General features: G+C 41.2%; 1 protein-coding gene across 1 annotated transcript in view; it reads right to left on the reverse strand.

Annotated features, from left to right (window-relative positions):
* DGKB (diacylglycerol kinase beta) overlaps positions 1–23,044 on the reverse strand; it is a 738,755-nt gene that overhangs the window by 44,090 nt on the left and 671,621 nt on the right. Inside the window, exons 23-24 of the mRNA XM_073582131.1 lie at positions 21,299–21,419; positions 19,849–19,909 (exon numbers count right to left, since the gene is read on the reverse strand). Coding sequence (XP_073438232.1) covers positions 19,849–19,909; positions 21,299–21,419 — 182 coding nt within the window. The remainder of the gene's footprint in view (positions 1–19,848; positions 19,910–21,298; positions 21,420–23,044) is intronic.

The following is a 23,044-nucleotide window of genomic DNA, read 5'->3' on the forward strand; positions in this document are numbered from 1 at the left end:
CTTCTAAATGAAGGGGTTTAGATGAATCATACTGTTTTCTGGCCATTGCAGCAGAAAATCTGAAGCAAGAGAGAAAGAGTATGTGTTAGGGCGCAATGTGCCTTAGAAGCCACCCTCCTTTTGTCTAAGAATACAGTACTTATGTACACTAACTTAGCATTAATCCTTCATAAAACAAGCTAAATACACAATCGTGATGAATAAAAAAAGAAAATACTAACCTTTCAATTTGTGTTGAAATCAGGCGCAATGTGCCTGAGAAGCCAAAGTGTTGATATCTGCTCACTAGAAGGTCTGCTGAGTCACTGTGATATCAGGTTTCACAGAGCCTGTAGAGTCAGGAGATAACTAGGAGGGGTGGGGTTTTCTGATAAGTGGGCAAGGAGAGAGAAGTGAAACTAATTACTGTGTGCCTGTCAGATCTATTGCGCCTGACGGAGGGTTAAAATGTAAAAAACGACTATATGTGTGTATATATATATATATATATATATATATACACATACACACAATATAGTAATTTTTTACATTTTAAATCTTGCAAAAAGGAAAATAGGTCAATACAATAGATACATATAGAAGCTGAAGAGCCCGGCATTGCCTGGGCATAGTAACCAACTGTGGTTAGTTATAACAAATTATAATGATTATATTGCACGTAAAAACCGTGCAGCTAATCCTATCCTGTGTGATAGTGACTGCTGAGCTGTGTATCTAATCCTATTATGTGTGATACTGTCTGCTGAGCCGTGTATCTAATCCTATCCTGTGTGATACTGACTGCTGAGCCGTGTATCTAATCCTATCCTGTGTGATACTGACTGCTGAGCCATGTATCTAATTCTATTCTGTGTGATACTGTCTGCTGAGCCGTGTATCTAATCCTCTCCTGTGTGATACGGTCTGCTGAGCCTTGTATCTAATCCTATCCTGTGTGATACTGACTGCTGAGCCGTGTATCTAATCCTCTCCTGTGTGATACTGACTGCTGAGCCGTGTATCTAATCCTATCCTGTGTGATACTGACTGCTGAGCCATGTATCTAATCCTATTCTGTGTGATACTGTCTGCTGAGCCGTGTATCTAATCCTCTCCTGTGTGATACTGTGTGCTGAGCCGTGTATCTAATCCTATCCTGTGTGATACTGACTGCTGAGCTGTGTATCTAATCCTATCCTGTGTGACACTGACTGCTGAGCCCTGTATCTAATCCTCTCCTGTGTGATACTGTCTGCTGAGCCGTGTATCTAATCCTATCCTGTGTGATACTAACTGCTGAGCCGTGTATCTAATCCTCTCCTGTGTGATACTGTCTGCTGAGCCGTGTATCTAATCCTATCCTGTGTGATACTGACTGCTGAGCTGTGCATCTAATCCTATCCTGTGTGATACTGACTGCTGATCTGTGTATCTAATACTATTCTGTGTGATACTGACTGCTGAGCCGTGTGTCTAATCCTTTCCTGTGTGATACTGAGTGCTGAGCTGTGTATCTAATCCTATCCTGTGTGATACTGCCTGCTGAGCTGTGTATCTAATCCTATCCTGTGTGATACTGCCTGCTGAGCCGTGTGTCTAATCCTATCCTGTGTGATACTGTCTGCTGAGCTGTGTATCTAATCCTCTCCTGTGTGATACTGACTGCTGAGCCGTGTATCTAATCCTATTCTGTGTGATACTGGGCTCCCCCTGCAGTCTGTGTCAGAGGGTGGTCTGTGTTGGCACGGTAATAAATTGTGTTATTTCCAGCTTTACAGAAGGACGATAACAGCATAGAAATGATAAGAATAATAGGCCTCAGTTACCACAACTGTCTAAAAAGAAAACTGTTGCTGATAGCGACCAATCACAGCTCATTTTTCATCTTTTAAACAGCTCTGGGACAGCGTGGCGAGTTTTGAGTGGTGACTTTTGTGTTTTGACTGTTATGTGGCGAGGTTGTTGTATGTGTGGTGAAATGTGTGCTGAGGGTGGTATATGTGTTGGAGCACTTGGTAGTGTGTGGCGCATTTTGTGTGTGTGTTCATATCCCCGTGTGTGGTGAGTATCCCATGTCAGGGCCCCACCTTAGCAACTGTACGGTATATACTCTTTGGCGCCATCGCTCTCATTCTGTAAGTCCCCCTTGTTCACATCTGGCAGCTGTCAATTTGCCTCCAACACTTTTCCTTTCACTTTTTCCCCATTATGTAGATAGGGGAAAAATTGTTTGGTGAATTGGAATGCGTGGGGTTAAAATTTCGCCTCACAATGTAGCCTATGACGCTCTCGGGGTCCAGATGTGTGACTGTGGCAAATTTTGTGGCTGTAGCTGCGACGGTGCGGATTCCAATCCCGGACATACACACACATACACACTTTGAGCTTTATATATATTAGATACTAGCTGAAGAGCCCGGCGCTGTCCGGGCATAGTAACTAACTGTGGTTAGTTATAGCAAATTATAATTATCCTCCATCCCATATACCCATCACACTTCCTCCATCCCATAGTCAACCATTATGACATCATAATGAAGAGCGGGGCTTGATACACACACACTTTTTCCCCATTATGTAGATAGGGGCAAAATTGTTTGGTGAATTGGAACGCGTGGGGTTAAAATTTCGCCTCACAACATAGCCTAGGACGTTCTCGGGGTCCAGACATGTGACTGTGCCAAATTTTGTGGCTGTAGCTGCGACGGTGCGGATGCCTATCCCGGACATACATACATACATACGTACATACACACACTTGAGCTTTATACTGTATATTAGATATATATATACCCACCAAGATCACCACCATAGATGAAAGCACTGTTTTGCTAGTGATATAGAAATTGACAAGGGTCTCTGTAGATGGGTAAAAGTCTACAGATTCCAGCCTAGAGATTATTGGAAGCTCTACCAATATAAAAGCAGCAACTATTATCACCAGGACATGATCATCACTACTATCATGGCTGCATTATCTTCCAACCTTTATACAGACTACAGATTATTAGAAGCTTTATGCACAGTATACAGGTTGCACCACCTCTATCTTCATGGCTGGATTACCTTCCTATCTTCATACAGACTAAACTAGAAATTACTGAAAACTCTGTAAAGATGGGGGCTGGGGAGGGCACAGCCTGAGAGGGAGCCCCCCATGACTGCAATGGGCGGGCAAGTTTTCTTTCAAACTTGTTTGGGCCTCGGTGACCTGAATGGCTGGGACGGGGTCATGGGAGGAGTTCTGGGTGGGGACGGCCTGGGGGTAGTGGAGAGAAAGTGCGGGAAAACCGCATTCAGCAGCAGGGAGCAGAAAACTGAAGATTGTGATTCCATTTTTTCTAAGTGATTGTACCTATTATTGCCAATTGTCCATCATTGACTTGCTTTCCACACTCTTATCTGTTATAAGATCTGTAGATGTCACCATCTCCGGGCGAGAGTGGTGAGCCCCAATAGAAGTAACCTCTTCACTGTCACCGCCACGGATCGTAATGGTGGACATATCAGTCAGAACCTTTGCAAATACTCAAACCCCAATGCAATGGAGGATTTGTCACATCAACAGTGCCTGATAGACTCTACAGACTTAGGGCAGTTTCACAGGTCAGTGTCTCCGGTAAGTGTAGTGACAGTTTTCTCACGTACCGGAGACACTGACACACATAGACACATTCGAATTAATGTGTCTATGCAGATGTCAGCGTGTTTTCACGGACCATGTGCCCGTGTGCAAAACACGCTGATATGTCCGTTTTTGTGCAACAGCACGGATCACACGGACCCATACAAGTCAATGAGTCCGTGTAAACACGTACCGCACGGATGCTGTCCGTGTGCGATCCATGTGCGATCCGTGTGCGTTTTTAAAAGTCAAAGGGTTAACATTGAAAATAATTTTTCAAAAACACGGACAGCATACGGACAGCACACGGATGTACACACGGACATACGCATGCACACGGACACGGATAGCTCCGGTACCGTTTTTTCCGGTACCGGAATTATCTGGACATGTGAAACTGCCCTTATGATGGATTTCAACTGTGTCCAACATATCCTATTGACTGGCTGAAGCAATTGCAAACATATCATCAATAAAGGGATTCTTTATTCAATCACTTTTGTCTTCTCCTGGATCAACGTTGGAGGCTTGATACTGATTCCAAGACCAGAAAGAAGAAATTCAACATATGATAACAAAAAGAGCAAAGAAAATCAATGATAATTTTATAAAATAAAATAAAATCAGTAAGATCAAGTGACCCCAGATTTTAACTTTACTTCCATTTTATTTTTTACTAAATTTTTTTTCTTCGGTGGAAGAACATAAAATTCATAAACTTCTACTAAATCCTTTGAATTTTGTTTTTTTCTGTAGTGTCATATCGTTCAGGTTTACCGAGAAGAGGGAATGAGAGCTCATGAATTCCTTTCCACTTGCACAACAAGCCGCTGCCAAGACAGAGTGAACTTGGCCCGTGAATGGCTTACCTTGATAGTAGCTGATCTAATGTATTTTTTGGCTAAAAACCCATCTTGCATGAAGAGTGAAAAAGCAAATAAATTATGTGAACGCTATGAATACATTGCATTTAGATGCAGTAGAAGGCTCTTACGGCGGTTTAGGTAGGAATACAAATGTACTTATGATCCATATAGAAGTCATGTTCGGAGAAACGGGCAACAACATTACTATAAAGCATTGTGCAGTAAAATGGACTTGGGTAGGCGAAAGCCTCCTGAATAAAGCAAGATAAAAGCCTCCGAGCTTCTACAGTTGTTTCTTTTAACCATACAAAAATATAAACTCGGGTCAGATGTTTGCTGTTTATTTTCCCAGAATTTCTGACAAGTATCCAAAGGGTAAAGAGGTAACGGGTATAAGACCTCACGAGACTTTGTAACTCTCTCGATGGATTGAGGTTTTTCACAAAAATAAAATGAATCATGTTTTGGAATAATAAGGTTTTCCACTAAGGGAACCTGTCACCAGGTTTGGCCGATATGAGATAAGACCACCGACCACCTTTAAGGCCTGATATATAACATTCTAATATGCTGTATATGCCTCCAATCCGACTTGCAAAACAAGAAAAAGACCTTTTATTATCCTCACCTGCGGGGCTGTCCGATCCGATGGCCATCACTGGTTTTGGTCCGGTGTCTCCTCTCTTCTTGCAATGCCGTCCTCCTACTTGCTTCGTTTGGATGACGCATCCTACGTCACTCACACAGTCTCCCCGGCATCGCGCTCCAGTGCAGTAGTACTCCTTTGCCCTGACCAGGACAGAGTAAAGTCCTGCAGTGGGCATGAATAGGGCTCTTTGACCTTTCCCTATGCCTGCGCACTGCAGTACTTTGCTCTACCCCTATCAGGGCAGAGAAGTACGACTGCGCAGGAGTGCAATTCCCGGGAGACTGTGTGGATGACGTAGGGCGCATCATTCACACGAAGCAAGAAGGAGGGCAGTCAGACCAAGACTAGTGACACCTCTCCCACTGGACCGCCCCAAAGGTTGGGTTGGGGACATAAGTACAGCATTATAGAATGCTGTATATCAGGCCTGAAGGGTGGTGGGCTTATCTCATATCGGTCAAACCTGGTGACCGGTTCTCTTTAAGTAATAATGATAATAATAAAAAAGCCCTCATATCCCTTAGGAGAGCAACTTCTCCTCTTTCATCTGCTTTGTTCCCTGCCTGACTACGTTCATCAAAATCCAGAAATGGAGAAGTCTGCAGCCACTCAGTGACGACATGATTCCCCCATTGGAAGCTGATACCAGCAGTTCTGCAGAGGACATATCTGCAAGAGCTGAGGATCAACGCTCCTCGGGAGAGATAATTTCCGTTTTTACTTTCTGCATTCAAAGCGTTATATATCTTTTCATTTTTTTTTACAAATTTTTATATATAACATTTAGTAGTCATTTGATTCATTCATTTTTACATATAACATTTAAAAATTTTTATTCTGTTTTTGTTTTTCTTTATTTTGTTTTTGCTTTTTGTTTTCTAAACACCTTAATATACTTATGGATTGTAATGTATACATTTCAGTTGGAACTTCCCAATTTTGGCTGTCCAGTAATTTTATGTTGATGTCCTATCCTTATGGTAAGTCGACAATATCAAAATAGTGGTGGTGCAACATCTGGCACGCCGGCCAACCAGCTGTTCCCAGTGCCGCAAATGCATAGGGTTCGATCTGCAATACTCCAATGTGGCCACTATACAGTAGATGGAACTATGCTGTTCACATCTGGCCGCTGATGGCACCGGGAACGGTTGATTGACAAGGGTTGCGGTTGTCACAAACTCATCAATCGGATACTGATGACCTAGCCTAAGGATATGCCATCAACATATCAACATAAAAGTATTGGACAACACATTTAATGGTTTATATTCCAGAGACGGGACCCTCACAGGACAGAACCCCCCATTATTGCTACATGTCCTAGGGAGTCCTGCCCCTGGAACAATAACCTACATGTAAAACAAGGGTCTTCCAACCTATCTTGAGATGTGGGGTGTGCATGCATCAGAGTATCTCTGTCATCTGGAGACATACTGGTCAGACCCATATCTATTAGATATTTATGCCATATCCAGTAAATTTGCTATAATTATTAAGATTAGGAAAACCCCACTAAGAAGCTGTATAGTTTTTGTGAGTTTAAAGGGAATCTATCAGCAGGATTTCACCCCACAAAATAATTACATGACATGTACCTCTTTAAAAGACAAGCACAGTAATATCTTTAAATGACGAGTCCATTCCTCCATTATTGAGAAATCAGCTTTTAAATTAATATGCAAATGAGGCTGAAGAGCTATGATAGATCTGAAGCCTCTGTCACTCCAGCTCTATTCCCTGCCCAGTCAATCAAGAGGAAGCGGCGCTGGGCGGGGAATAGAACTAGGGTGACAAGAGGCTTCAGATCTACAAATAGCTCTTCAGCCCCATTTACATATCATTCTCAATAATGAAGGAACAGACCGGCCCTGTAAATATATTGCTGAACACGTCTATGAAAGAGCTACATGTACATATAAATAGTTTGGGGCATGAAATCCTGATAACATATTCCCTTTAAGATGTTTTCATTATAAACACTCATACTTATGCATATTTAATTTGTCTTGATTTTCCAAGTTTATTTATTTTTTGTTGTAATGTTGTGCAAAGGCATTTGTAAGGTATACCCTAATAGGAGATCACACAAGTCAATTTTTTAGCATATATTTGGCCCAGGACTGGCTCATAAAGAGCTACCAACATCACCTATTCATGGAACTATTCAGCGAACTTGTCAGCAGGATTTTGCTCAGTAAACTACAGACACTGTTATGTTGTCGATATTAAACTGATTAAAATGATACCTGGAGTGAAGAAATCCGTCTTGTGGTTCTTGTGTAATCAGCGTTATAAGTTTTCTGTTAATGAGATGCCCATGCTGCTGAGCAGGACTGTAGGAAGAGTATTATCTTCCTGATCTAAGCCAGAGAAACCAAGAAGAGATCTGCCCAGAAGCCGCCACAAAGTACAAACATGTTCCTCATCATAGAGACAGACTGTTTGTGCTTCAGGGTGGTCTGTGGGCAGATCTCTTCTTGGTTTCTCTGGCTTAGATCAGGAAGATAATACTCTTCCTACAGTCCTGCCCTGGAGCACGGGCATATCATACACTGAAAACACAAGAACCACAAAACGAATTTCTTCACCCCAGGTATCATTTTAATGAGCATAACAGCGTGAACCTGACAGTGTCTGTAGTTTTCTTAGCAAAATCCTGATGACAGGTTTTCTTTAATAACTTCATGATCACTGGGAGGGTGACGGCTAGAACCCTCACCATTGCTTAGAATGGCAGGCCCATAGACAGTTTATTGAGTATGCGCTGTCATCTCTCCATTCTAATGAGGCATTGCAGAACCCAATGGTATAACCCTCAGTAATGGAAAAGTCACCTTCTATTCCTTTGTTGACATTATTTAAATGTGAATAGTTAATAGATAGTAGACCTTACAAGGCTTTGACATCATGACTTTCTCATGTAATTGTGGTGAATAAGCGTGAGCTTAGTGGTAAAGACAGTCGGACTGGAGCACCGAGACATCGGGAGATTCACAGGTCCTCAGCGGGCCCCCGAGCAGGACGTAGAGTGGGCCCACTGGTCTCAACTGAATGTGCGTCCGAGAAAACACATTCAGTTGAAATGTTCGTGGTGTAGAAAGTCCACATCGCAATAGTTATTATTTATTTTTATAGCGCCATTTATTCCATGTCGCTTTACACGTGGAAAGGGATATACATAGCAAAAACAAGTACAATAATCTTGAACAAAACCAGTCACCGACTAGGAAATGAGTAGAGAGGACCCTGCCCTCGAGGGCTCATAATGGATAAGTTAACATGTCCGCCGGCTGATGTCAATGCGCCCATCGCAGTTAGCGCATGAAAGTGACCTCGACAGGTGTACTGTCGTCAGCTGTCAGCCTCTGATAGGTCGACCCTTTCTTGAGAAATGAATGGGCCTGGGGAAGGCTCCTTGAGGTGGCTCAAGACAGGGCTACTACCACTCCGAGAAAGCGTACTGTCCTTGGGGTTAACCACCTCCTATGTGACACAGGGGGTCTGTTATGAATGGGTCACCGAGGAGAAAAAGGCAAAACAAGCTAAGCCACAGAAAACCAGAGTGATTGGTAACTATGCAGATTGCAGATCCCTGATCTTACCACACAACTAGCAGTAGCCGTGGAGCGTGCCTACGATGAACCTAGACGCCTCGTCACGGCCGGAGGACTACATAAGCCTAAAGTAAGAAAAGGGAAAACTAACTGCCCCAGAGCAGACCCCAAATGAATAGATAGCTCCCATACATGTATTGACGGTGAAACAAGATGAAGGCACAAACACAGGTAGGAAAATAGGCTGAGCAAATGATGGGGCCCAAACTAACTAGACAGGAAAGGAAAGGGAAGACACTGTCTGCAACCTGCAAAAAACCCTACAAAAATAATGTCCAACATTTCTGATAGCAAAATTAACCCTGAAGTCACTAGACTTCTCCCACTATATCAGCACTCTGAAATATTCTGAGACAGAGCAAAAAGAGACCGAACTAGTAAGGGACAAAAAACCAATTGGCAAAATACTGATAAATAAGAGTGGAAATTCAGCTCAGCCCCCAGCCGGGGCAGGCAGACCACACAAAAAAATTAACAGGCCAACAAAATCAAGTGTGAACATTAGCAGAAAAACTTAGCTTTAGATGACTGGACCAGAGCTGAAAACCAAGAGCTGACAAGCCAGAAGGAATCACCAGCAACTGAATATGGCGTCGGCTGTCTTAAATCCAATCTAAGAATCCTGAGATCCAATCGTCATCCTCATTCTCAGGTGGCAGATTTCCACCGATCAAACCAGTCACACCACCACCCGTCACCACCAGAGGAAGTCCAGAAGGGGAACTCACAACTGGTGAACCAGAGAATGAACTCACAACTCATTTCTATATGTCGGGGGCTCTATAGTACAGCAACTATACTTTAAAAAATATTTGAATGAGGCCCACCAGTTGTTGCCTTTCAGGAGTGAATAGATGACCCGCCCTATAATTTTTTTTCTGACTTTGCGCTTACTGAAAAGCCTTTTTGAGTGTAGAAGTATATAAACTACACTTTCAAAATATTTATGTTTCAATTTTTTTCTGGATTCATTTATTCATCAATACAGTTTAAAGTGGTTATTGGTACATTACGGTGGTAACATGGGGAAAATAAGTATTTGATACGCTGCCGATTTTGCACATTTTCCCAACTACAAAGGATGGAGAGATCTCTAATTTTTATCATAGGTACACTTCACCTGTGAGAGACAGAATCTAAAAATTAAAGCCAGAAAATAACATTGTAGGATTTTTAAATAATTAAATTGCATTTTATTGTATGAAATAAGTATTTGATTCCCTGACCAACCAGCAAGAATTCTGGCTCTCACAGACCTGTTAGTTTTTTTTTAAGAAGCCTCGTACTCTGCACTCATTACCTGTATTAACTGCACCTGTTTGATCTTGTAACCTGTATAAAGGACACCTGTCTACACACTCACTCACACTTCAACACTACACCATGGCCAAGACCAAAGAGCTGTCTGAGGACATCAGGGACAAAATTGTAGACCAGCACAAAGCTGGGATGGGCTACAGGACAATAGGCAAGCAGCTTGGTGAGAAGGCAACAACTGTTAGCACAATTATTAGAGGATAGAAGTAACGCAAGATGACTGTCAATCTGCCTCAGTCTGAGGCTCCATGCAAGATCTCACCTTGTGGGATAAGGATGATTCTAAGAAAGGTCAGGAATCAGCCCGGAACTACTTGGGAAGACCTGGTCAATGACCTGAAGCTATCTGGGAACACAGTCTCAAACATTACCGTTAGTAACACACTACGCCGTCATTAATTAAACTCCTGCAGGACACATAAGGTTCCCCTGCTCACATCAGCACATGTCCAGACCTGTTTGAAGCACACTGATGACCATCTGGATGATCCAGAGGAGACATGGGAGAAGGTCATGTGGTTAGATGACACCAAAATCGATTTTTTTTGGTATTAACTTCACTCTCCATGTTTGGATGAAGAAGAAGGATGAGTACAACCCCAAGAACACCATCCAAACCTTTAAGCATGGTGGGGGAAACATCATAATTTGGGGGTGCTTTTCTGCAAAAGGAACAGAACGACTGTACCGTATTGAAGGGAGGATGGATGGGGTCATGCAAGATTTTGGCCAACAACCTTCTTCCTTCTGTAAAAGCTTTGAAGATGGGTCGTGGCTAGGTCTTCCAGCATGAGAATGACCCCAAACACACAGCCAGTGTAACTAAGGATTGGCTCCATAAAAAGCATTTCAAGGTCCTGGAGTGGCCTAGCCAGTCTATAGACATGAACTAAATAGAACATCTTTGGTTGGAGCTGAAACTCAATGTTGCCCAGATACAGCCCTGAAACATGAACGATCTGGAGAAGATCTGTATGGAGGAGGGGGCCAAAATCCCTTCTGCATTGAGGGTAAACTTGGTCAAGAACTACAGGAAATGTCTGACCTCTGTAGTTGCAAACAAACATTTCTGTACCAAATATTAAGTTCTAAAATAACTAATAATATTAGTGTGCGCTTGGAACACTCAAAGAAGAGGGAAATCTAAATTGGGTGGTTATAGAGAAAAAAAACAAACTCTTATAAGTGCTCTTTATGTAGCTGGATAATAGCGAGAAAATAGCAATTAGTAATAGTCAATTGTAAGACCTCAGAAGAAGTGCTTAAGGGAAAAAGAATATATATATAGATGCTGGTGGCAATCTTAGTTCCAACCTGAACAATCACAAACTAAAAAGGCATGAGTGAGGATAAAAACCTGAAATCACTGAACAGGTTATATACTGCAGGATAATTCTCCCTGATAGTAGCTTAAAAAAAAAAAAAAAAAAAAAGTCAAAGTCAAATTGCAGCCTGTGAACGGCTGTGCAGAGCAGCCGCAACAGCAAATGCACAAGCCAGAGAGCGGCACCTGCAAAGATAATGCGATGCGAAGTCCTCACTCCAGTAAGCGGTGCAGGTTAAAATTGCGCTTTTTGCTCCAGCGCTTGGAAAAAGAGGGGGGGGTTTGTACACTGGGGTATAGATGAGTTACAGGGCCTGCCCCGGCCGGTGGCAGCCTCCTGTCAGTGTACCTCCAGCTGTGGAGCAGACGTGAGCGGCCTCTCGTGCTCCCGGCGTCTGTGAGCTGCTCCAGGTATACAGGACCTTCGTGATGTGAGTCAACACATGACCACGTCGGTTTCACTTGCTGGTGGTTGCGACGGGGACCAATGGACTTTCCATTTACCGCTCTCTGACCTGTGAACCCACCACCGCGGCCACCCTGCATTAAGTTCTGTTTTTCTATTGTATCAAATACTTGCAATTAAATGCAAATTAATAATGTAAAAATTATGTAATAAGATTTTTTTTAAAGATTCTGTTTCTCACAGTTGAAGTGTAGCTATGATAAAAATTACAGACCTCTCCATTCTTTGTAGGTGGGAAAATGTACACAAAATCGGCAGTGTATCAAATAATTATTTTCCCCACTGTATACAACACTACAAAAAGCTTGAAAAATTTTTGCCCGGTTAAATCACTCACCCATACAGCATTCTGTGGTCTTGGGTACATTTGTGTGATACTGTATATAACAATCAAAAAAAGCATAAACTTTTTTTGCAGCATTATATTGCTCATCTATAGAGTATTACGTCTTCTTGGGTACATACACATTGGTGGTATATATCCCTCAAATCAAGTTGTCAACTTTTTTGGTATTACATTGCTCATCCTCAAAAAAATTGTTCAAAAATATATCGGTATTATACAGATCATTCATAGAGTATTACGTCTTCTTGGGTATATTTCGGTGGTTTATAACCTCAAAAAAAGTTTACAAATGTATTGGTATTTTATTGCTGATCCATTCAGTATTATGTCTTCTGGGGTATATTTTGGTGGTATATAACCCTCAAAAAAATTGTACAAAATGTATTCGGTATTATATTGCTTATCCATAGAGTATTACATATTCTTAGGTACATTTCAATGGTATATATAATACTACAAAAAAGCAGTGAAAAATTTGTCTGCATTCAGTTATTCATTTAGTTTTAGGTGCTTTCTGTTACATTTTGGTGCTCTTTAAAAATAAAAAACTTGAAAAAATGTTTAAGGATTCAGTGATTCATCCATACACTGTAATTTGATTCTTCTTGCATTTCACTGATATATTAAACTCTAAAAAAATTTTACAAAACTTTTTATGGATTCAAGGATTCATCCATACATGGTTCTTGTTGTATTTTGCTGGTATATTAACCCCTTACCGACCGCCGATACACCTTTTAATGGCGGTAGTTAAGGGTACTAAAACCACAGCGCCGTTAATTCACAGCGCTGTGATTTAAGTGAATAGCACCCCCCAGTGTCGGATTTTCTCCGGGGTCTCGGCTGCCAGGGGTAGCCGAGACCCCAGAGAACATGAATCGGTTGTTTTTTACCGACGCCGCTTTTGCGATCGCCGTTATTAACCCTATAACGGCGACCGCAAAAAAAAAGCAGCGATTTTACATTTAATTTCTCTTTCCTCTGATGTGATCGCACATTAGAGGAAAGAGAAATAGGTTCCCCGATCCCCCCCAGTACCTCTCCGTGGCCCTCTGTCCTCTCCCGGTGGTCCCACGTCCCGCCAGCATCCTCCGATGGGTGCCGCCATCTTGAAAATGGCGGGCGCATGCGCAGTGCGCCCGCCGGCTCCCCCTGGCAGATTCCATTCATTATTTTGATCACTATGATAAACGATCATAGTGATCAAAATAAAAAAAATAGTACATAACCCCCCCGTTTATCACCCCCTTATATAGGCAAATGTAATGAAATAAAGAAAATATTTTTTTTTCAGTTTTCCATTAGGGTTAGGGTTGGGTTAGGGTTGGGCTAGGGTTAGGGCTAGGGCAAGGGTTAGGGCTAGGGTTAGGGTTGGGATAGGGTTAGGGTTGGGCTAGGGTTAGGGTTGGGCTAGGGTTGGGCTAGGGTTAGGGTTAGGGCTAGGGTTAGGGCTCAGGTTAGGGCTAGGGTTAGAATTAGGGTTAGGGCGAACTAGGATTAGGGTTAGATTAAGGATTAGGGATTAGGGTTGGGATTAGGGTTAGGGTTGGGATTAGGGTTAGGGGTGTGATGGGGTTAGGGTTGGAACAAGAATTGAGGGGTTTCCACTATTTACCAACTTTGGGGGTCTAAAAATTGGGGTCTAAAAAATCACTTTTGTGGAAATAAAAAAGACTTTTTATTTTCACGGCTCTGCGTTTATAAACTTTTGTGAAGCGCTTGGGGGTTCAAAGTGATCACCACCTATCTATATAAGTTCCTTAATGGGTCTAGTTTCCAAAATGGGGTCACTTGTTGGGGATTTCCACTGTTTAGGCCCATCAGGGGCTCTGCAAACGCAACATGATGCCCGCACACCATTCCATCAAAAAGTCTGCATTCCAAAATGGCACTCCTTCCCTTCGAAGCTCTCCCATGCGCCCAAACAGTGGTTCCCCCCCACATATGGGGTATCAGCGTACTCAGGATAAATTGCACAACAACTGTGCAGGTATGATTTCTCCTGGTACCCTTGTAAAATTAAAAATTTGGGGGTGAAAAGATCATTTTTGTGGAAAAAAATGGATTTCGTATTTTCACGGCTCTACGTTATAAACTTCTGTGAAGCACTTGAAGGTTCAAAGTGCTCACCACACATCTAGATAAGTTCCTTAATGGGTCTAGTTTCCAAAATGGGGTCACTTGTTGGAGTTTTCCACTGTTTAGGCACATCAGGTGCTCTCCGAACGCAACATGGCATCCGATCTCAATTCCAGCCAATTCTGCGTTGAAAAAGTCAAACGGCGCTCCATCCCTTGTGAGCTCTGCCGTGTGCTGAAAAAGTGGTTTACCCCCACATATGGGGTATCGGCGTATTCAGGAGAAATTGTGCAACAAATTTTGTGGTTGATTTTCTCTTTTAACACTTGTGAAAATAAATAAAATTGGTTCTGAAGTAATTTTTTTGCAAAAAAAAGCTAAATGTTAATTTTTTCCTTCCACATTGCTTTAGTTCCTGTGAAGCACTTAAAGAGTTAATAAACTTCTTGAATGTGGTTTTGAGCACCTTGAGGGGTCTACTTTTTAGAATGGTGCCACTTTTGGGTATTTTCTGTCATGTACACCCATCAAAATGACTTTAAATATTATGTGGTCCCTAAAAAAAATGGTTTTGTAAATTTTGTTGTAAAAATGAGAAATCGCTGGTCAACTTTTAACCCTTATAACTTCCTAACAAAAAAAAATTTTGCTTCCAAAATTGTGCTGATGTAAAGTAGACATGTGGGAAATGTTATTTATTAAGAAATTTGTGTGACACATCTCTCTGATTTAAGGGCATAAAAATTTAAAGTTTTAAAATTGCAAAATTTTCTAAATTTTCACCATATTTCTGTTTTTTCATAAATAAACACAAGACTTATCGAAGAATTTTTACCACTAACATGAAGTACAATATGTCACGAAAAAGCAGTCTTAGAATCAGTGGGATCCATTAAAGTGTTCCAGAGTTATAACCTCATAAAGGGACAGTGGTCAGAATTGTAAAAATTGGCCTGGTCATTAAGCTGCAACTGGCTCTGTCACTAATGGGTTAAATTTGCAAAAACCTGTCCAAAACTTTTTAGGGATTCAATTAGTCATCCTTACACTCTAAAAATTGACTATTGTCACATATACTGTAGAACCTGTCTTGTGTGAAATTTCGTTGGTTTGAAATAAAAACCAAAATTGGCCTGCTACAGGTGTACACTTCTTAATATTTTAATGAGGTCTTCCAGTTATTGCCTTCAAGGGTGTATAGATGACCCTACTTGCAATTTTTGGCAGGCTTTGCACTCTGCGCATAACTTTTAGGAGTGTAGGAGTACCACAACTATACTTTGATCACAATATTTTAATGAGAGACTATGGTTGGTGCCTTCAATGGTGTATGAATGACCCTGTTTGTAATTTTTGGCAGGATTTGCAGTTAGTGCTTAGTCTTTATGAGTCTAGTTGTACCACTACATGACAATTTGAACAGAATGTGTATGAGGGCCTCCTTTATGTCCAATACAGGGTGTATCTGAGTCCCTCTTACACGACATTTTTGGCAGTTCTTGCTTCCTTCATAAAGTACACTAAAATTTACATTTTTTAATAAAAAATTAAATTTTTGTTTACTTAAATTATTATTTTTTTAATCCTTTTTAAATTTTGCCTTATATAAAAGTCATTATACAGAAAAGAATGTTTCTTTAAAAAAATATTCAGAATTGAGAGTCCTCAGTGGTTGATACCTTTTAATGGCGAACTGAAAAGATGGTAATACATTGCAGCTTTCGAGACTACTCAGGTCTCTTCATCAGACGCATTGACTAATACGAAATCAAAAAAAATCACATATTTATACACAACACAGCACAGAAATAACGCAATAGATAAGACAAGTGACGTGAAGCAGAACTATCATTGTGGGAGAGGGAGAAACATAAACATTGGACCAGTTCATAGATAAGGAGTCTGGATGTTTTATTGTCCTCTGATTGGGGTCTGGTTCTGTGTTGTGATGACCCCACAAGGTCTTAGGAGTAAATTCCTTAATTGATGTAAAAAGACATAAATCCATGCGACACATTCATTCCAGCATTGAGAGTGTCAATGCTGGAATGTGCTGTGTTGTGCATAAATATGTGACTCTTCAGATTTTGTATTAGTCAATGCCTGATGAAGAGACCTGAGTAGTCTCGAAAGCTTGCAATGTGTTACCATCTTTTCAGTTCGCCATTAAAAGGTATCAACCACTGAGGATGCTCAATTCTGAATATTTTTCTATCTACTGGCTAACACGGTACAAAGATATACATGTTTCTTTAAAAAAAAATTCATGTAAACTCCAAGTTCTCTTCAATTTTCTTTTTTTGACATTCCTTAGAGTGGAGTAAAAATGTAACACCATTGTTCTCAGCAGTGATCTGGGAGTCAGAGATGCTTCCAGTCGTCTTCCCCATCCTGTTCTTCCATTCATCTCTATTCCCATCCATTTCAACATTTTCACTACCCCCAGACCTCCTTGTAGGGTCTTCTGGAAAAATGCTCGGATTTCCCATTGACCCCCATTATAGTTGTTGCTTGAAACGAGCTTTCGAGGATTAGGAATTGCTCTGTTAGAGTAACAACTCGAGCATTCAAGCATTTTAGTGCTCGCTCATCTCTAGTAATCACCTCTCCACAGTGTAAGCGATAACTTATAGATTTGTGGGGGTCTGACTGCTGGGATCCCCACTGATTGGCAGAATGTTGAAATTTTTGCCCATTAGACTAGAGCGGCATGTGCAACTTGATCACTGATCCAATCATTCTCTCAATGGCTGCGAGGGATAAAACTTCACCTGATCTTCTTCTTCCGATTGATGTCATTTCTAATGGTCGGACCCAAATGATCAATAAGTTATCACCTATCCTGTGTTCCCAATGGTCTGTTTTAACCAAAGAACCCCTTTAATGCAAACTACCATAATTGTACATCCCAGTTATGGTGGCGCACAGTAGATGTGCAGGAGGAGCCTTTGTTTTACAGTCAATGCTCTACTATAACAGGGATAACAGCTAAAAGGCATTTGCATACAATTGTAGAGTAGGCCCCTAGGGTCAATTCCTCCTGTGGGCCCTAGACACCCTAGTCCACGCTGGTGGTAAACATCACCAAGGCTGATGAACGGATATTAAAGAGCTCCCTCGTGAGGTTTTTGTCACTCAACTGAAATGATAAAACTCTAAAACCTGGCGTTGCCTCTGGGTGTTGGCCATCACAGCTCTGCCCCTAACATGAGTGCAAGCACAATTTGTGTGCACCTAAAATCATCAGCGAGGGATGAAATGAAATGAATCTTAGCCAAAGATGTGTTATTTGGGGTAGGGTTTTTTTTTCTAAGAAGCTATGAGGAACCTAGCTCTACTTTATCTAGTACTAGCTGAAGAGCCTGGCCTCCATAGTACCTAACTGTGGGTCCCACTCTCTTCCATAACAGCCCCACTCAGCATCCGCCATCACGCTCTCTCCTTTCACAGCCCCGCTCGCCACCCGCCATCCTGTTCTATCCCTCTGCAGCCGCGCTCTACATTCGTGTCCCGCTGTCCCTCCACAGCCCCACTCTCCACCCGCCGTCCCGTTCTATCCCTCCTCAGCCGCACTCTACATCCGTGTCCCGCTGTCCCTCCACAGCTCCATTCTCTCCCTCCACAGCCCCGCTCTCTCCCTCCACAGCCCCGCTCTCTCCCTCCACAGCCCCGCTCTCTCCCTCCACAGCCCTGCTCTCCTGCTCTCTTCCTCCACAGCCCCGCTCTCCATGCACCATCCTACTGTATCCGTCTGCAGCCCCGCTCTCCATCTGCGTCCCACTCTGATGCTTCGTGACTGGTTGGTGTCTGTTGCTTCGTGATTGGTTGGTGTTCCACTCTGCTGCTTCGTGATTGGTCGGTGATACACACACACACACACACATACATACATTCACTTTTATAAATAGAGATTCACAACTCTGAAATACCACAGTTCACAATCAAGCAGCAAATAATTAGTATTAGGTAGTGTAGCCTCCACCCCCCCCTAATAAAGAAATTCTTGTTAGTACTGTAACCTTTGGAGTAGCCATACTTGCCGTCCCACGGTTTGAATCCCATTTATACTCAAGGTATTTATCTTACATCATTTCTCAAAAGGTCCACTAAAAGGATCTAAAAGGAGAAGTTTTTAGGATTCAAGAGTAATTATAGTCGAGTCAACCTAGGGGTGTTTCTAATGTTTTCATATTGTTACAATGAGCTTGTGTCTACATTTTCAGAGCTGGGAATCGGAATGAACGTTATTGAGCCGCAAAACCTTTCCTCGGCAGTAAATAACCGAACAATCACAGAGAGTGCTTACGAAAAGGAATCTGGAATGAGGAATTCAGCCTGGTTATAATTTATACCGTGGAACGTTTTCTTGGAGATAGTCTCTACCGGGAGGTAAATGGTAGAGAAATATGATGTGACATTGACATACTGTAATTAGAGAATCACCATTTATTTATGCGAGATTCAGCTGGAGAAGGTTGACAATCCAGAAGAGGAAAGTGGCTAAACTAGCACATTTTTTTATTTATTTTCAACTTGTTGGTTGGATCCAACTGACCAAAGGCTTTGGCTATGTTCTTGATGAAAATTGGTCTTGAGTTGATGACAATCTTTGACACTACCTTGGTACCACAACAGGAGAAGAGAAGACACTGTCTACCACCTCTGAACATGAAGCATCAGACATATAAAAATCCAACATGGATTATTCCTTCTCCCTCCAATAATTCGCCATCAGGGGAGACCAGTTGCGTCCCATAATCTTTAAATGGTCAGCAACTTCACTGATCATAGTGGTTACAATGTCAGATACCCCTCAGTATCGTATATTCAGATTACATAGTCCCTTTCATTGTGCCATATTGCCGATGAACGGATAAAAACTTTTAAAAACAAAATCCAGCTTGAATCACAACTTTCTTCATTCCCCTTTTCTAGGTTTGAAAACTATGTAATAATAAGTTAATTTGTTAAGGAAAGAAGGATTTTGTTGACTGTTGCAAGTAGATCAGTTTGCATACGAGCCAAAAATATTTCCCCCAGATTAAGAAAAGATATAATCAAGCTGAATTTACCATGAGTGGAATCCTTGAGTTTAGAGTATTGGTCATTCTTAAACCAAACTATGACTGGTGAAACCTGAGGCCTTTGGTAACTAAGTGAAGATTTTTATTAACAGGACTGTGTCTGCGCAGAGCGACTATTCAAACCAAGTACAGGTGCTCAGAGCACCCATGGCATGGCCAAACATTTAACGGCACCTTCTCATCTGTTACCCCTCCTATTTCCACCTTCCACTTTCTTCTCTGTTTGACAGCTCTGGCTTCGTAGAGCCAAAGAGGGGTAAATATAGATGAAAAACAAGCAGTTGGGAAGGTGCAATTAAATGTTTGACCGTGCCAAAGGAGCGCTGAGCACCCATACTTGGTTTGAACAGTCATTCTGTGCTGACAGAGTCCCTTTAATAGTATTTCCCTTTGAGCGCATCTGATACATTTTACTTTAAACCACTAAATAAGCCCTATTGTTGAGTAGTCAATTCTATGATATAAACTAGGTAGAGTTTTTGAAAAATGTACTTACCGTGCAAGGTGTCTGCATCCAGGGTTCCCCATCAATCTGCATAGGAAGAGACTTGCTGGTCCTTTGAATAAACACAATGGAAATTTAAATATTACTTTTCAGGGTGGATACCCGGTAGATAAATCAGATCTCTAACCCCTGCTGGTTTCTAGAATTTTCTTATTTTCTTTGTTGCTGAATGATTTTGCTTTTCATGATGTGCTGTGTGTTCTTAAGATGGCCATGCACATTAGATAGTTGTGCACCGAATCCCATTACAGGAATGGTTTGCTCGTCCAAGCAATTGTGGGTTCTCTATAAGGCCATGTTCCCACGATCAGGAAGTAGCAGCGCTTTGGATGCAGTGTATTTTTGCTGCATTCTAATCATGCAAGTAAATCCGCATGTGTTTACTGAACCATGTGGATTTGTCGCATCCAAATACATTCTATTGTAATAAAGTCTGCTGTGGAGATGCATATCCTTGAAAATATTAGATGGTCGGCAGATCCTGCTGAATTTGGCGGGTTTGACTATCTTTTATCTAATGTGTAATGGTGCCTTTAGGTAACTAGATACACGTTCCCGCTGCTTTTCCATAACTGCCTAATCAAAGAAACATGGAAAGAAATATTCTGCAGAGCCGGCCCGAACGTATAGGCGAACTAGGCGGCCGCCTAGGGCGCCGACCCAACGGGGGCGCCAGAGAAAAAATAGAAAAAATTAAAAAAAATCTTTTCAAAAGGGAAAAAGTTTTAGGGATGGAAAGAAAAGTGTACATATTTAAGGGCAAATATGACGCAAGAGAGGTTGGTTGGGTTGGCAACAATTTTGATAGAATTTGAAGTTGCTAAACAAATTAATCTCGGTGAGTTAGTGTCATCCTTTTAAAAAAAAAAAAAGGCAAGGAAACAAAAATTTTAATTACCTATGGTCGTTTTTGTTTTGTGTTATTGATTACTTTGTATATATTTGTCCTATACAACTTCTCAGAAGATTAAAGAGTTAGGAGAGAGTTAATTAATCATTGTTGTTGTGGTTTATTTTGCTCCTAAATTTATATCCCAAGTTTTCATCTACTGCCAAGAATAGTAGGGGCGCAACAAAATAGTTTCGCCTAGGGCGCCATAATCTCTCGGGCCGACCCTGATATTCTGTAGATATATCTACTGATTATTTGATTATCAAGAAAGTTTTGGAAAATTTACAAAGATCCTCAAGCTGGGAAAGCAAAAATATAGACTTTTGGAAGGTGAAGGAGGAGACAATTTGCCCCAATAAGATGCATTACAAAGTTTTGGAGGAACTATAATAGAACAAAAATTTTATTGGTACAATAACAGAGCAAAGTTCAGTCCAATTTAAAAACTGGGGCTGAATTTGAGCCCATTACAGTGCCGCATAAATTTTCATTCAAGCATGTTTTTATTGATAAATAAAAAACAAACTTAAAAAATAATAATAATCCTACCTTATAACCACAGAGGAACATTGTGCAAGACGTCTTCCAGCACTTTTCAGTCCTGTGTAAATCTGACCCATCTCCATTGCTCCTTCCAAGCCAACTACTTCCAAAAGTTGATCACTTAGGTCTAAAAAAGAAGCGGAAACAGCTATGAAACCACATTTTTGTCCTTCAAATCTTCAAATAGCCATTTTATCTCTTTATTCATTTTATGCAAAAGTTTAGCAAACATTATTCTCGCAACTCATAAATAATCACCATTATGCTGCTCGACAGCCGCAACACATGCAAGGATTGCCTAACAAACAGGCAATCCCTGCATGTGTTGCGGCTGTTGAACATCCGCGAGACATGCAGCTGCAGGGACTCGAACATATTTTTTGAGCACGCCGAAAACGCTCAGTTAGCACACAAGCATGCTCAGATACCACCTTACCGAGCACGTTTGCTCATCACTATTCATCAGTTATCCTGTGGACAAGTCATATATGTGTTGTTTATGGAGATCCCTACTCCAAGCTGGAATATCAGCCAGTTCTCCTGGACAGGTGCGGTTCACCAATTTCCCGCAGTGGTTTTAGGAGTTGCATACCCCATTTTATTCTTTGATGGCCCCTGTGACCTTTGTCTTAACCTCAGAAGACTTTTCCATGCAATTGTATAAATGTTACAGCCCCATGTAAGCCTCGGCTTCTGTTTCCTCTAATTCAGTGCTCCCTATACGGTGGTCTGGAAAAATAAACCCCTTTATTAAAAGCCAGTGGATGAGGAGTGATCCGCAAGAGGGGATTGTCCCAGATGATGCAGACTATTTTTTTTTAAGGGAATGCATTGTGGAGGATTTGTGAATGAGGGTTTTGCAGGGTTTCACAGTCAATGAGTGGATACAGTGTGTGGGAATGTTTTCACAGCTCTGTGTCTCTTCTGGCCTCTTCCATAAACGGAGCTACTTCACGTGTCTCCTCATATTAGTGCTACGGGTACACAAAGCATGCTCTCATGAATGACGGCCGATGTCAGCACATTGTGAATGGTGCACACAGTACATCTGACCCTTTGCACTCATTCTTGATCCCCCGGATAAAAGTCACTAGGGAGATGCTCGGCCCACTTCCTTGCATCGTTTCAGCTGCTCTGGGAAATTAAATGAGTTGTCTTTTACTTTTTTTGTTCTTTTTTTATTCATTCGCTACCAGAAATTTAGAGAAAATATACTTATCAAAATAATAATAATAATAATAACAATAATAATAATAATAATAATAATAATAATAATATAATTGTAATAAAAAAATGATAATTTGCTGATTGTTTTAAAATGAAATAATAAATAGAACAATAATATTGTATTGTTAATAAAACAAAAACAATATTTTTCATTTTTGTGCAGTTAGCAGAAATTATACTAAATATGCTAGGAAATGCTAAGAGGAAATGCTAGGAGTCGACCTGAAGTCGCCTGGGATTGGATTCGATATCTTTAGATTGAGGAACCTTTGACAACTGATCATATTGTTTATATCAAATTTTTGTGTTATAGGCATTTCGTGCTTGTTTTTTTCTCATTTTTTATGTTACTATAATTAAAAAAACATCTGAAATGTCACAGTTCTCATTGAGCAATCAGCAGCATATCATCACCGGCAGGATTATAATAACTTAACTGATAACATCAATATATGAATAACACAGGGGCCGCCATTTACAGCTCATATATATATATACAGCTGATAACACAGGATTCACCATTCA

Source organism: Dendrobates tinctorius, unplaced genomic scaffold, assembly GCF_039654945.1.
Source record: "Dendrobates tinctorius isolate UK_male_01 unplaced genomic scaffold, ASM3965494v1 ptg000070l, whole genome shotgun sequence".
Taxonomy (NCBI): domain Eukaryota; kingdom Metazoa; phylum Chordata; class Amphibia; order Anura; family Dendrobatidae; genus Dendrobates; species Dendrobates tinctorius.